Here is a 14282-nt window from a genome sequence, read left to right as displayed (position 1 = left end):
AACATTCAAGGGTATGTAAACTTTTGATCAGGGCCATTTGGGTGATTTCTGTTATCATTACGATTTAAAAAAGAGCCAAACAACTATGTGATAATAAATGGCTTCATATGATCACTATCCTTAAATAAAAGACAGTTTCTTTGCATGATCGGTCATTTTCTAAATCAATGACAAAATGTCACAATGGACAACTCTGAACAATGTACAATAGGTAGGACATGATGCCCGTTACTGATGGGCCTTATATATTCTATCCATAGATCCTGTCCATACCTCTTGCTAAGAGCTGTCATGTGATCATCATAAGACTCTTTGAATGGAGACCCATGGACCATAGGACAGGTTGGAACATACCATGCAAGGATTTTATGTAGGAAAAACCTTTTTTATTAGAGGATAATAGATTATAATGGTTGGCTATGATCACTGACCACCTCCTATGTGTTCTAGCATAACAGTCTGTGTTAACATTGTAATTATTGGAGGATATGCGAGATCTAAAGATCATGCTAATAAAGAAGGTCACCCCCGACATACGGTTTTAATATTTTGTTCATGGATAAAAAGTGGACCGAAAGGTATACTTTTTATATCTGAACTTGGTCCTACTTGTAAATCTCAGTTTTTGTTTGCAGAACTTGTTTCGTTGAATGGTGAATTCATCCTGGAGTACACTGATCACGGTTTTATGACACCTTAATTTATCGTCACTTTCCAGAAGATGTCTGTGTACAATATTTATACTCCTACAGTATGACACCTATCATCCAATCCCTCCCAACGTGTTCTCAGATATTATGTATTAAAATGAATATACAAAAAGCACACACATTTTGTAAAAGGCTCAGTGCTCTCCTTACAAGAGAAGCGGGTGCAGTAATGTATAAAGTATCAACAATTAATAACTTTTTTTGGGGTACAACTTGGCTATTTATTTCATACAGTCTATTGTCCTCAAGGGTGTCAAAAGTTGTTGTTGACCGTATTGTGATGCTATAGTTGTGTTCATGTAATAATTATAACGTTATGACCCCCAAAAATTTTTTATGTTACCTGGTGTGGGACCATCTCATCATATCCCCTTGTGCTTCCAGAGCAACAGCATGCCATTGAGACAATGGCAGAACTTGGCAGCAAGTCGTAAGCTGAACGAAGCTGGAACAAACCAGAAACCCCTTCATCAGTTATTTAGTTTTGCATTTTACTATGGTAAAACTTCATGAAAACTATCAAATATAAATTTCTAAATGTGAACAAATACATATAGTATGAATAGGCTTTTAATGTTTCCTGAAGTTTTACTTCATACAGCAATAAACTGTAAACACTACTTAAAATAACATTGGGGCTACACTAAAATACCTTTATAGGGCACTCATTGTCATGAGTGACATCCAAGAACATAGCATGGGCGATGGTTGGCACCAGAGGGCGGAGGCTGGGCTGGTAAAAGGCCCCAACAGGCTCCCCTCCATATCTGTACACCAGCCTGCCCTCCTCATGACTGTCACCTGCACTCATTGCCTCTGGAAGTACCAGGGATGGAGAGAGGAGAAACATTTTTGTAGCAAACATTTGTTTTCAACTGCAAACAATTGAGCAAATATACAGGAACTGATAATAACCATAATAATATATTTTATTACATGGTTCAAGAGATAATCCAGATGAATTTACCAACACATACTTCCACACAAGCCAGCTTACTAACATTAACCATAATAGGGTAGTCATCATTGAGGAAAGCAATATGATAACCATAACTATTTGAACTTTTTTTCTCTTCACATTGACTACTCATATCAGCTTCCACATTTATGTAGAAGTGTTTGTATTTTTAACAACAGAAGTAAAAAAGTGCTGCCATCCAGGTCTCGGATCTTTTAACGGGGTCCTACAAACCCCTATTCAATACTTTGGCAAATTAAGTTGGCATGAAAACAATCAGATTTAGGACCAGCAAATGGTGTGCAGTCCTACCTCTGATGAGCGCCGTAATGCCTAGCTTAGTCACAAAGACATTGTCCACCTCCTCGCTGCCCGTAAACAGCTCAGCCACAACATACAGATCGGGTCTCACCACACGAGCCATGTCCAACATGTACTACATTCCCACAGGCCAGTCAATGAGGGATTACAACAAAAAGGAAGGAAGGAGGGAGGGAGAGCATAAAAGAGGAGTAGGAAGAGTAAATAGAGCAAGAAGAAGTAGAAATGTAAGGAGGTGGCAAAGCAAAAGAACCAATTAGTGTGAAAGAGGGGCAATGGGGATGGGGTCAAGGTGCGAAAGAAAACATGCCGCATCAAACAAAACGGCAGAACAATGAGAGGAGAATCAATAAAAAAGGTTAAATAAGAAATGTCAAAAGGTACGAGGAAGTGTTTAATGAAAGATTGTTAACGAAAAGTAATATTTGTTGTGCAACGTTGTTAGCAGATAGCAGGATGTATGAATGAAAAGTGGGTATCAGGAAGGATGAATGAGGGATGAAAATAGGAAATATTAAAAGAGACATACAGAAACAGACAAAAACAGAGACTAGATTTACTGTCATGCCTATACAAAACAAGTGAGGTAACACTTTATTTTACATTCCCATGATGGTAAATGGTGTTTTACAAAAAAGGTCTTATAACAAAGAAAAGTACATTATAAAAAATGGCACCTGATAATACCATTTTATTCCTTTATAATTGATAACTACATTTAAATATGAAGTTTTATGTCTTAGTAAACACCATATATGTAAATAAAGTGAAACCTCAACTCAACAACTCCAGTGCTGTGTTCACTACAACAATATCCAGTACCTCTGATTAGACTGGTTATCCCAAGGCGGTTAACAAACACATTGTCAATGAGCTCGCTGCCCGTAAAGAGCTCAGCAATCACATACAGATTAGACCTGACCGCCCTGGCTGCTGCCAGCATGTGCTATGGAAAAAGAGTGATTTCAGTAATGTCAATTTGCAGTCAAATCACATGACTTATACATGACCGTATCAATTGTTATCCTGGAAAATACTTCAATCATACTAATTGCCCAGTCAGTAGATATATTTCAAATACGGTATGGATTGAATGGAGTTTAATAACAACCCAAATAGGCAGCATGAAATACAATTAATACACTCTTACTGAGTAAATATAAAGGTATACCTCGGCCACATGCAAAGGGGTGGAGTGACAGTTGTCCAGACGAACCCCGGCAAAGTGTTTTGCTGTGATCTCTGTGTACTTTAGCATGTGAGCCCATAGGTAGGGGCAATCTTCAGGTTTGTTGCCATAGCGAAGTTTGACACTGTCGCCCCAGCAGATCAGCTCTCTTCTGATGTAGACGTTCGAGCCTGGAGAGATGGAAAGGAATTACTTTTACACTCTCAGGGACTGGACTTTAGTAATATAGGGAAGCATATGTATATACCACTGGCTCCGCATTGTAGAATATTTAAGTTATTAGTACCAAACCAGAATCACTATTTACAGCTTTTTGTTGGCAGGCCTTTCAGAAAGTCCATTCTAAGCCGATTACACACCTGTTTGCCTTAAACATTTGAACTGTTAAAATTATTATAAAGTAATTTAAGAAATGCACACACACATGTTGTCTGAAAAGTATTTTTGTAAACATCATGCAATGCACGTCATTATATTTTAAGAGCTCAAGAACAGCTTTTTACAACTGTTTCCACAAGGGATGCACTGAATTACTGCAGCAATGCGGGGTGGCATGGAGTCGATCAGTCTGTGGCACTGCTCAGGGGTTATGAGAGCCCAGGTTGCTCTGATAGTGGCCTTCAGCTCTTCTGCATTGTTGGGTCTGGCGCATCGCATCTTCCTCTTCACAATACCCCATAGATTTTCTATAGGGTTAAGGTCAGGGGAGTTTGCTGGCCAATTAAGAACAGGGATACCATGGTCCTTAAACCTGGTACTGGTAGCTTTGGCATTGTGTGCAGGTGCCAAGTCCTGTTGGAATATGAAATCTGCATTTCCATAAAGTTGGTCAGCAGCAGGAAGCATGAAGTGCTCTAAAACTTCCTGGTAGACGGCTGCGTTGACCTTGGACCTCAGAAAACACAGTGGACCAACACCAGCAGATGACATGGCACCCCAAACCATCACTGACTGTGGAAACTTTATAATGGACTTCAAGCAATGTGAATTATGTGCGTCTCCTCTCTTCCTCCAGACTCTGGGACCTTGATTTCCAAAGGAAATGCAAAATTTACTTTCATCAGAGAACATAACTCAGCAGCGGTCCAGTCCTTTTTGTCTTTAGCCCAGGCGAGATGCTTCTGACGCTGTGTCTTGTTCAAGAGTGGCTTGACACAAGGAATGCGACAGCTGAAACCCATGTCTTGCATACGTCTGTGCGTGGTGGTTCTTGAAGCACTGACTCCAGCTGCAGTCCACTCTTTGTGAATCTCCCCCACATTTTTGAATGGGTGCGGATATCCCTATTGCTTGTTCACTTTTTTTCTACCACATCTTTTCCTTCCCTTCACCTCTCTATTAATGTGCTTGGACACAGAGCTCTGTGAACAGCCAGCCTCTTTAGCTATGACCTTTTGTGTCTTGCCCTCCTTGTGCAAGGTGTCAATGGTCGTCTTTTGGACAGCTGTCAAGTCAGCAGTCTTCCCCATGATTGTGTTGCCTACAGAACTAGACTGAGAGACCATTTAAAGGCCTTTGCCGGTGTTTGGGGTTAATTAGCTGATTAGAGTGTGGCACCAGGTGTCTTCAATATTGAACCTTTCCACAATATTCAAATTTTCTGAGATACTGAATTTGGGTTTTTCATTAGTTGTCAGTTATAATCATCAAAATTAAAAGAAATAAACACTAGAAATATATCAGTCTGTGTGGAATGAATGTATGCATTATACAAGTTTCACTTTTTGAATGGAATTACTGAAATAAATAAACTTTTTGATGATATTCTAATTTTGTGACCAGCACTTGTGTACACACAAGAAAATATTTTTAAAACATACTTGCAATGTTCTACCACTGCATTTTCCATTGCCAATGTTTTTGTCTATGGCCTTTGAGAGTTACTGTTGAGTCAGAAGTCTGTATGACTATACACAATGTCCTCTGCCAGCAATGTTCCTGTGTTTACCCTATTGACCAACTTATATACTTTGAGATAGACAGCATAGTACACCAGCTGCACTTTCAGAGCCACCCACTCCACTGGCTCCAGTGCTACACTGTATACCTGAATTTGGCCTATGCAATTTGCTTTATAACAAAAAACTAGAAGCCTCTCCGGGAGCCATCACCTTATCATGGTGGAGAGGTTTGTGTGTTCCTATGAACCTGAGGGCTGTGTTGTCTGGGCCTTAGTGCTCCTGGTAGGGTTTCCCATGGCAAATTGGTCTCAGGGGAGGAGCCAGACTAAGAATGGTTCAAAAAACCTTTATGTACAAACGAGGAAGAGAAGGAGTTACCCTACCCGGAGGAAGCCCGGGCCCAGAGGGAGGGTAACTCCCACACACAGTCTCGGTTCTGAAACCATACTACTGGACAGGGGTTGGACATTCTTCTCTGGAGTTTCCCAGGGTGTGAGGCACCGGGCGGGGGTTGGGATACTCACAAGCCCCCGGCTGAGTGCCGCTATGTTGGAGTTTACCCCAATGGATGAGAGGGTCGCCTACGCCTACGGGTTGTGGGGGGGGGAATCTGACTGTTGTTTGTGCATATGCCCTGAACAGCAGTTCAGTGTACTTGGCCTTCTTGAAGACCCTGAATGGAGTCCTGTATGGGGCTCCAGTAGGGGACTCCATAATTCTGCTGGGGGACTTCAACGCACACGTGGGCAATGATGGAGACACCTGGAGAAGTGTGATAGGGATGAATGGCCTCCCTGATCTGAACTTGAGTGGTCGTTTGTTGCTAGTCATGGATTATCTATAACGAACACCATGTTCAAACATAAGGATGCTCATAAGTGTACGTGGTACCAGAGCACCCTAGGCCGAAGGTCGATGATTGATTTTGTGATTGTGTCATCGGATCTGTGACCGCATGTTTTGGACACTCGGGTAAAGAGAGGGGCGAAGCTGTCAACCGATCACCATCTGGTGGTGAGTTTGGTCAGGGGGTGGGGGAAGACTCAGGACAGACCGGGAAAACCCAAACGGGTAGTGCGGGTGAACTGGGAACGTCTGGAGGAGGCCCCCGTCCGAAAGATCTTCAACTCTCATCTCTGGCGGAGCTTTTCTGGCATCCCTGTGGAGGTTGGAGGCATTGAACCTGAGTGGTAGATGTTCAAAGCCTCCATTGCCGAAGCTGCGGCGGGGAGCTGTGGTCTAAAGGTCTTAGGTGCATCAAGGGATGGTAATCGGACTCGTTCCAGGTGGGGGTTGGCCTCCGCCAGGGCTGCACTTTGTCACCAATCCTGTTTGTAACTTTTATGGACAGGATATCGAGGCGTAGTCGGGGTGGGGAGGGGTTGCAGTTCGGTGGGCTGGGGATCTCATCGCTGCTTTTTGCGGATGATGTGGTCCTGATGGCATCATCGGTCTGTGACCTTCAGCACTCACTGGACTGGTTCGCAGCAGAGTGCGAAGCGGTTGGGATGAGGATTAGCACCTCTAAATCTGAGGCCATGGTTCTCAGCAGGAAACCGATGGAGTACCTCCTTCGAGTAGGGAATGAGGCGTTACCCCAAGTAAAGGAGTTCAAGTATCTTGGGATCTTTTTTTTATACTTAATTTTTTATTATTTTTCTTTTGAAAATAAACAAAACAAAACCAAAACAAAACAGTCATAACAACATACAAACACATCTAAACAAAACAGAACAATCGTTTGGTCACTTATACATTATTACATTAAACAGATGATACATTGGTCTATAAACAAGTCATAAAGTCATAAACACAATCCATTTATCCCAATACTGTAAATACTTGTTCATCTGTAAATTTAAAGCGAAAGTCATCCTCTCCATATCTTGGACACTGGTCATAATGTCCAGCCATTCAGCCTTTGTTAGGGGTTCAGATTGTAACCACTTTCGTGTTACAGCTTTCTTGCTTGTTGCTAATAATATCTTTAAAAGGTACTTGTCTTTCTTCATCAAATGAGCTGCTAAGTTGCCCAGGTAAATTGTATAAAATGAGCAGTCAATCCCATCACCGAAAATTAAATGTATTACTTGTATTACCTCCTGCCAATATGACTGAATGGCTGGGCAGCTCCAGAATACATGAAAATGGTCTGCCAGCTGTTCCCCACATTTCCTCCAACATAGACCACTTCCCTTCTCGCAGGACTGAATAGCTTTTAACTTGGGGGTTACAAAGTATCTAACAAGATTCCGCCAACAGAATTCTCTCCACATACCCGAGCTGGTAGAAGTCGCCTGTACAGAACAGATATTCAGCCAGTCTTCCTCGGAAATACCTAGACCAGATTATTTTTCCCATTTTAATCTAATCTTATTTGTTGAATGCTTTTTAATGAATTGAATGGCTAGATATAATTTTGAGACAAGTTTCCTATTATCTTTATTTTTGTACATGTCGATAAATAGATCAATTAAATTGGTGTCATGCTTCTCCATGTATCGTATTTCTTTATTAAAATAAGTCCGAGTTTGTAAGTACCTAAAAAAATCAAGTTTTCCCAAACCATAATTATCTGAAATTTCCTGAAAGCTATCTAATTCTCCTTTTGATGAAATCGAGCTAAAAGATGTGATGCCAAGCCTATACCAGAGCTGAAACCTCCCATCAGCCCTTGCTGGTTTAAAGTCGGGGTCAAAAGCAATCCATTTTAGTAATCTAGATTGTCTTTCAAGTAACGGAGATTTGCATTCTTTAAACCAGATCCTTAAAGGAACCTTAGTCCATTGATTCAACCTTTTAGAATACTGTTCATATAAAGGTTTGCTACCCAGCACTGATTGCAATGGTACAGACAGCTGAGAGGTCTCCAAGTCCTTCCACTTTGCTGTATACTCTGGGTTACAGCAGCATGCTAAAGGTCTTAGCTGGGCTGCTTTGAAATAGTCTATTAAACATGGCAGTGATCTGCCCCCCTTCTCTTTCGGTAGCTGCAATGTTTTGAATTGAATTCTTGGCCTCCTACCCCCCCATACGAATCTTGAAATCCATTTATCCCATTCATTAAATTGTTTTAAAGGCACCTCGACTGGTAGGGATTGGAAGAGATATAAGAGTCGGGGGAGAATGTTCATTTTAACTGTATCTATCCTGTTATGCATCTCTAGGGGCACTTGGGACCACCTATCTATGTCCGATTTAATGTTCTTACTTATAGGACCATAATTGCTATCAAGCAGTTTAGAAATATCCTTTGTTATTATAATCCCCAAGTACTTAATACTTGATGAATTCCACTTAAATTTTAATCTACTTCGTATATAATTCTGAGGGGTGTAGTTATAACTTAAGGTTTGTGTTTTTTGAACATTTAATTTATATCCCGAGTAAGTGCCGAATTTTTCTAAGATGGACATCAACCTAGGGATACTAACCTCTGGAGCAGTAACAAACAACAAAACATTGTCTGCGTACAGACAAATCTTCTGCTCAAAGCCTTGAAACGTAATACCTTTTATCTCCTGCTCATCTCTAACTGACTGTGCTATGGGCTCAATAAATAAAGCAAAAAGGGCAGGGCTGAGAGGGCATCCCTGGCGGCAGCCTCTTTCCAGGTTAATACTCTGAGTAAGATGCCCATTGATTCTTATTCTAGCCTTTGGTGATGAATACAACATTTTGATACATCTAATAAACTCATCTTTAAAACCAAATCTTCTCAATGCCAAATACAGGTACTCCCAGCGAACCGAGTCAAATGCCTTCTCTGCGTCTAAACTAATTACTACTGCACTGATGTTTTCTTTAGTGATATGATCAATTACATGCAGTACCCGCCTAATATTATCTTGTGTCTGTCTGTCACGTACAAATCCAGTCTGGTCTGAGTCCACTAATTCTGGTATTATATCTTCCAGTCTTTTAGCTAATATCGATGCATATAATTTATAATCCATGTTTAATACAGAAATTGGCCTAAATGAACTACACTCCTTTTTGTCTTTTCCCTCTTTAGGAATAACTGAAATTATTGCCTCACTCCATGTTCTTGGTGGTTCACCTCCTTTAAGTGTATATTTAAAGCAATTAAATAGTATAGGAACTAATTGGTCTTTAAAAACCTTATACCACTCGGCTGGAAAGCCATCTGCTTTATTAACTTTTAATCTAGAAATTGCTTTTACTATTTCTTCTTTTGTGATCTCTGCCATTAGGGCTTTATTTTGTACTTCACCTATGGAAGGTAAGTCAAGTGATTCTAAAAATAAATGTATTTCCTCTGAGCTGGTTATATGTGGTTCCTTGTATAGAGTTTTATAGTAATTTTCAAAAATATTATTAATATCTTCTTGCTTATGGCAATTCTTTCTGGTTTTGGGATCCCTAATTTCATATATCGTATTCTCAGCCTGTTGCTTCCTTAACCTCCATGCCAGCAGCTTCAAAGTCTTAGGACCATTTTCATAATATCTCTGTTTAATAAATTTAGCTTTTTTCTCTAATTCTTCCTCGTATAATTTATTTATTTTCTTTTTAACATTGTTTATTTGATTTAATATATATGGTTTCTTCTTCTCAACATGTTCTCTCTCTAAAAGGTTCAAATTGTTTTGTAGTTCAAGCAGCTTTTTACTTCTTTCCTTTTTTCTATATGATGTGAGAGCTATGAGTTTTCCCCTGATCACTGATTTTAAAGCATCCCACAGGACGCTTGGTGATACTTCCCCGTTATCGTTGTTATCCATATAATCCCCCAGTTCTTTTTGGACATATTCCTTACATGCACTATCATTTAAAATGCTTGTATTAAGTCGCCACAACATATCCTTCCTTTTATTATCTAAATGCAGGGTCAAGTAGACAGCGATATCTCTGACTCCTATCTTGCAATCTATAATTCTGTGCCTGTCTGATTTACAAATAAAAAAATAGTCAATTCTTGAGTAAACATCTTGACTTGCAGAGTAGAATGTAAATTGCTTGTCTGCTGGGTGGAAGTCCCTCCACACATCAATCAGTCCCATCTCCATCAAAAGTTTTTTTGTTATACTAGCTCCAGAAGTTAACCTCTTTAGTGCATTAGAGGAATCGAGTTTAGGCTGTATTTGGGTGTTCCAGTCTCCTCCACATATTAAAACCCCAGAGGATTCAGAAGCAACTAACTGAAAAATTTCTTTAATACAGGAATTGCCCTGCTCAGGGGCTATATACACGTTAACTAGTGTAACTTCTTTCTGATCTAAAAATCCCTTAACTAAAACATAACGGCCCTCTTTATCAGAAATTTCAGAAACCACTTGAAAATGTACACTATTAGAAATTAGTATAGCTACCCCTCTTCTCTTTCCTTTCTTATAGGATGAGTAAAATACATTCTTAAACCCTAGTTTTTTTAATTTTTCGTGTTCTGCACTGTTGAAATTAGTCTCCTGCCAAAATATGATGTGTAACTTTTCCTTTTTCATCTTTGCAATAGCCTTGCTTCTCTTAATTGGATTGTTTAAACCATTTACATTAAGGGTAATCACCCTATATTCCTGACATTGCATTTAGACCACAGCAACCACATTATTGGTGACCAAACCTGAACTATATTAGAACTGTATAACAAAATCAGAACACAACAACAACAAAAAGACGAGCAAATAAAAAAACACAGGTAGACCTCCATTGTGAAGTAATAACTACTTCGTGATGTGGGGGGGAAAGTCCAGCAGCTAATCACCAGAGCCCCCCTTCAGTGCAACCTATAGCACACTAAAGGATGTACTGTATATGCACTTACAAAAGTCAAAAACAAATGTATTACCCGTACTTGTCGGTCAGCTATATTTTCACTAAAGGCTAAGGGTGATTCTAATCAGTTAAATTTGACAGGACTAAAGAATCAGCAATAGGAATTCAATAGGAAAAATATAATGAATAAAGAATAAACGACTTGTGGGGACGTTACAAACAACTTAAATAAAAATGACCATAGGTAACTCAACCTAGTCTTTACTCCCACGTTGAGGGCATTAAACCTTGTCCCTTGGAGCTAATGTCATTAAAGCAATAGTGTCCATAACCAGACAGCGGCCTCACTTACTCTACATTTTTTACTCTTATAATGCAGTCAGTTAACGGTCTGTTGTCACCCGCATCGATTACCTTAATAGCTCTAACGTTAGATCTATCTTGGGTGGTGAAAACTCTGTAGCTTCTCCTTGATCCGTTCTTGGCGGGTCTGCCGATTTGCCGTGTTCGCGTTTGTTGATCGCTACCAGGAGACCTTCCGTGCTTTTTCCGCAGCCTCAGCAGTGGTATCTTGGGATCTTGTTCGCGAGTGAGGGGACAATGTAGCGGGAGATTGGCAGGGGGAATCGGAGCAGCGGGGGTGGTATTGCATTCGATTTACCGCACCGTTGTGACGAAAAAAGAGAGCTGAGCCAGAAGGCATAGCTCTCAATATACCGGTCAATTTTCATTCCTACCCTCACCTATGGTCATGAAGGCTGGGTCATGACCGAAAGAACAAGATTGTGAGTACAAGCGGCTGAAATGGGTTTTCTCAGAAGGGTGGCTGGCTTCTCCCTTAGGGATAGGTTGAGAAGCTCAGCCATCTGTGAGGAACTCGGAGTAGAGCCACTGCTCCTTTGCATCGAAAGGAGCCAGAGGTAGTACGGGCATCTGGTAAGGATGCCCCCCAGGACGTCTCCCTAGGGAGGTATTCCAGGCACGTCCAGCTGGGAGGAGACCTCGGGGTAGGCCCAGGACTAGGTGAAGAGATTATATTTCGACACTGGCCTGGGAACGCCTCGGGATCCCCCAGTCAGAGCTGGCAAATGTGGATGAAGATGAGATGAACTAGAAGTTTTGAGGTGAAATATGGCCTTTGAGAATTACTCACAAGGGTATAAAGAATCCATGTAAAGTGTCAATTCATGGGGGAAAATAGAGGGTATAGCCAGCAGCACTTTCTTAGCCACCCACTCTTTGTTGCCATGTTTTGTTTTATGATTTTATGATTGTGCATAGTGTTTTCGCTAATTCCGAGCTTTTTAAAAGTTTGGGCACAGTTGGGGGGGAAAGAACAGTGAGAACTGGATATTATTATTTAGCTGCCCTATGTGATAACAAGCACAATGAAAAGGGAATGGATGTAAAAAAAAGTGCAGACCTGGCTCAGCAAAGTTCCTGAGGGGGTCATCACCCATCACCCAGCCGTTGAGAGCAAGGAAGTGATGGGACTTTTCTGGGTGGTCTATCATTTGCAGGTCATCCTCCAGGCTCTTCTCCTCAAATGGGAAAGTGAAGTATCTGTCAACATACAAAAATATAGGAATACAAAAGAAATTGTGAAAAAAATAACCCAAAAGTTCACAGAATAAATGTCTATTCAAAGAAAAAAAGTTGAAGATGATTATCTATGTATCAACAGCAGTAAATCCACAGGGATTCCACAAAAAACTTGATCCGGGTCTGGCGTCTGGTGCTTTTCCTGTTATATCTAATATAGGGAAATAACCTTTCCCAATAAACACCACAAAAATGAATCGGAAAAACAGCTGTAATCAGACTTGATAGTGCTACTACTAACTCTGAGTTAGGTAAAACTGCTTTATACTACCACGCCCAATATTTGTGGAATGCCTTTGCAGAAATAACCTAACTTAGAAAATGTGCCAAAAAGGCAATGCATACCTTACTGTTCAAAAGTTTGGGGACACTTAGAAATGTCATTGTTTTTAAAAGAAAAGTAATTATTTTGTCCATTAAAATAATATCAAATTGATCAGAAATACATTGAAGACACTGTAAATGTTGTAAATGACTACTGCATCTGGAAACGGCTGATTTTCAATGGGACATCAACATAGGCGTACAGAGGCCCACTATCAGCAACCATGATTCCTTAATAATTTTAAAAGGCTAATTGATTGTTAGAAAACCCTTTAGCAATTGTTAGAACCGCTGAAAACTGTTGTGCTGATTAAAGAAGCAACAAAACTTCCTTCAAACTAGTTCAGTATCTTCAGTATCAGCATATGTGGGTTCAACTACAGGCAAAAACTTTCTGCTGAAACTCGTCATTATATTCTTGTTTTGTACAACGATGTGCACTACTCCCTTCACATAACAATGCAAACTAGCTCTAACCAGAATAGAAAGAGGAATGGGCGAACCTGGTGCAAATCTGAGCAAGAGGACAAACACAGTAGTGTCTAGTTTGAGAAACAGACACCTAACAGGTCCTCAACTGGCAGCTTCATTAAATAGTACCTGCAAAACACCAGTATCAAGGTCAACAGTGAAGAGGCGACACCAGGATGCTGGCCTTTTAAGCAGAGACACTGAAGATACTTTGACACCAAACTTTTGAATGGTAGTGTACAGTGGATAGAAAAAGTCTACACACCACTGTGTGCTTGGTTTATGTTATGTAAAAGAATGAAACAAATAATGAGATTATGAGAAAATGAGATTAATAATGTCAGAACGTTTTCCACCTTTAATATGACCTATAACATGAACAATTGCGCACAGTGTGCACACCCTTAAACTAATAGTTTGTTGAAGCACCTTTTGATTTTATTACAGCACTGTCTTTTTGGGTAGGAGTCTATTAGCATGGCATATCTTGACATGGCAATATTTGTCCACTCTTCTTCGCAAAAGCGCTCCAAATCTGTCAGATTGCGAGGACATCTCCTGGGCACAGCCCTATTCAGATCACCCCACAGATGTTCAATTGGATTCAGGTCTGGGCTCTGGCTGGGCCATTCCAAAACATTAATCTCTTCTGGTGAAGCCATGCTTTTGTGGATTTGGATGTGTGCTTTGGGTCGTTGTCGTGCTGAAAGGTGAACTTCCTCTTAATCATCAGCTTTCTAAAAGATGCCTGAAGGTTTTGTGCCAAAATTGCCTGGTATTTGGAACTGTTCATAATTCCCTCCACCCTAACTAAGGCCCCGGTTCCAGCTGAAGAAAACAGCCCCAAAGCATGATGCTGCCACCACCATGATTCACTGTGGGTATGGTGTTCTTTGGACGATGTGCAGTGTTGTTTTTACGCCAAACATACCTTTTGGAGTTATGGCCAAAAAGTTCAACCTTGATTTCATCAGACCATAACACATTTCCCCACATACCTTTGGGGGACTTGTTATATGTTTTTGCAAACTTCAGTCGGGCTTGGATGTTTTTCTTTGTAAGAAAAGCCT

At 40.4% G+C, this 14282-nt stretch overlaps 1 protein-coding gene across 3 annotated transcripts in view; it reads right to left on the bottom strand.

The window, feature by feature from the left end:
- Window positions 1–14282, bottom strand: part of agla (amylo-alpha-1, 6-glucosidase, 4-alpha-glucanotransferase a) — a 154382-nt gene that overhangs the window by 75835 nt on the left and 64265 nt on the right. For 2 of the 3 annotated variants that reach the window (XM_013132926.3, XM_034291570.1), the window contains exons 11-15: window positions 12239–12378; window positions 3161–3348; window positions 1981–2104; window positions 1363–1526; window positions 1054–1155 (exon numbers count right to left, since the gene is read on the bottom strand). In XM_013132926.3, coding sequence (XP_012988380.2) covers window positions 1054–1155; window positions 1363–1526; window positions 1981–2104; window positions 3161–3348; window positions 12239–12378 — 718 coding nt within the window. Of the gene's footprint in view, window positions 1–1053; window positions 1156–1362; window positions 1527–1980; window positions 2105–2811; window positions 2936–3160; window positions 3349–12238; window positions 12379–14282 lie in introns of all 3 variants that reach the window. The other variant, XM_013132927.3, reaches the window with a different exon arrangement.

The sequence above is a fragment of the Esox lucius genome, chromosome 3 (assembly GCF_011004845.1).
Source record: "Esox lucius isolate fEsoLuc1 chromosome 3, fEsoLuc1.pri, whole genome shotgun sequence".
NCBI lineage: Eukaryota > Metazoa > Chordata > Actinopteri > Esociformes > Esocidae > Esox > Esox lucius.
This window is presented reverse-complemented; position numbering and strand designations above follow the sequence as displayed.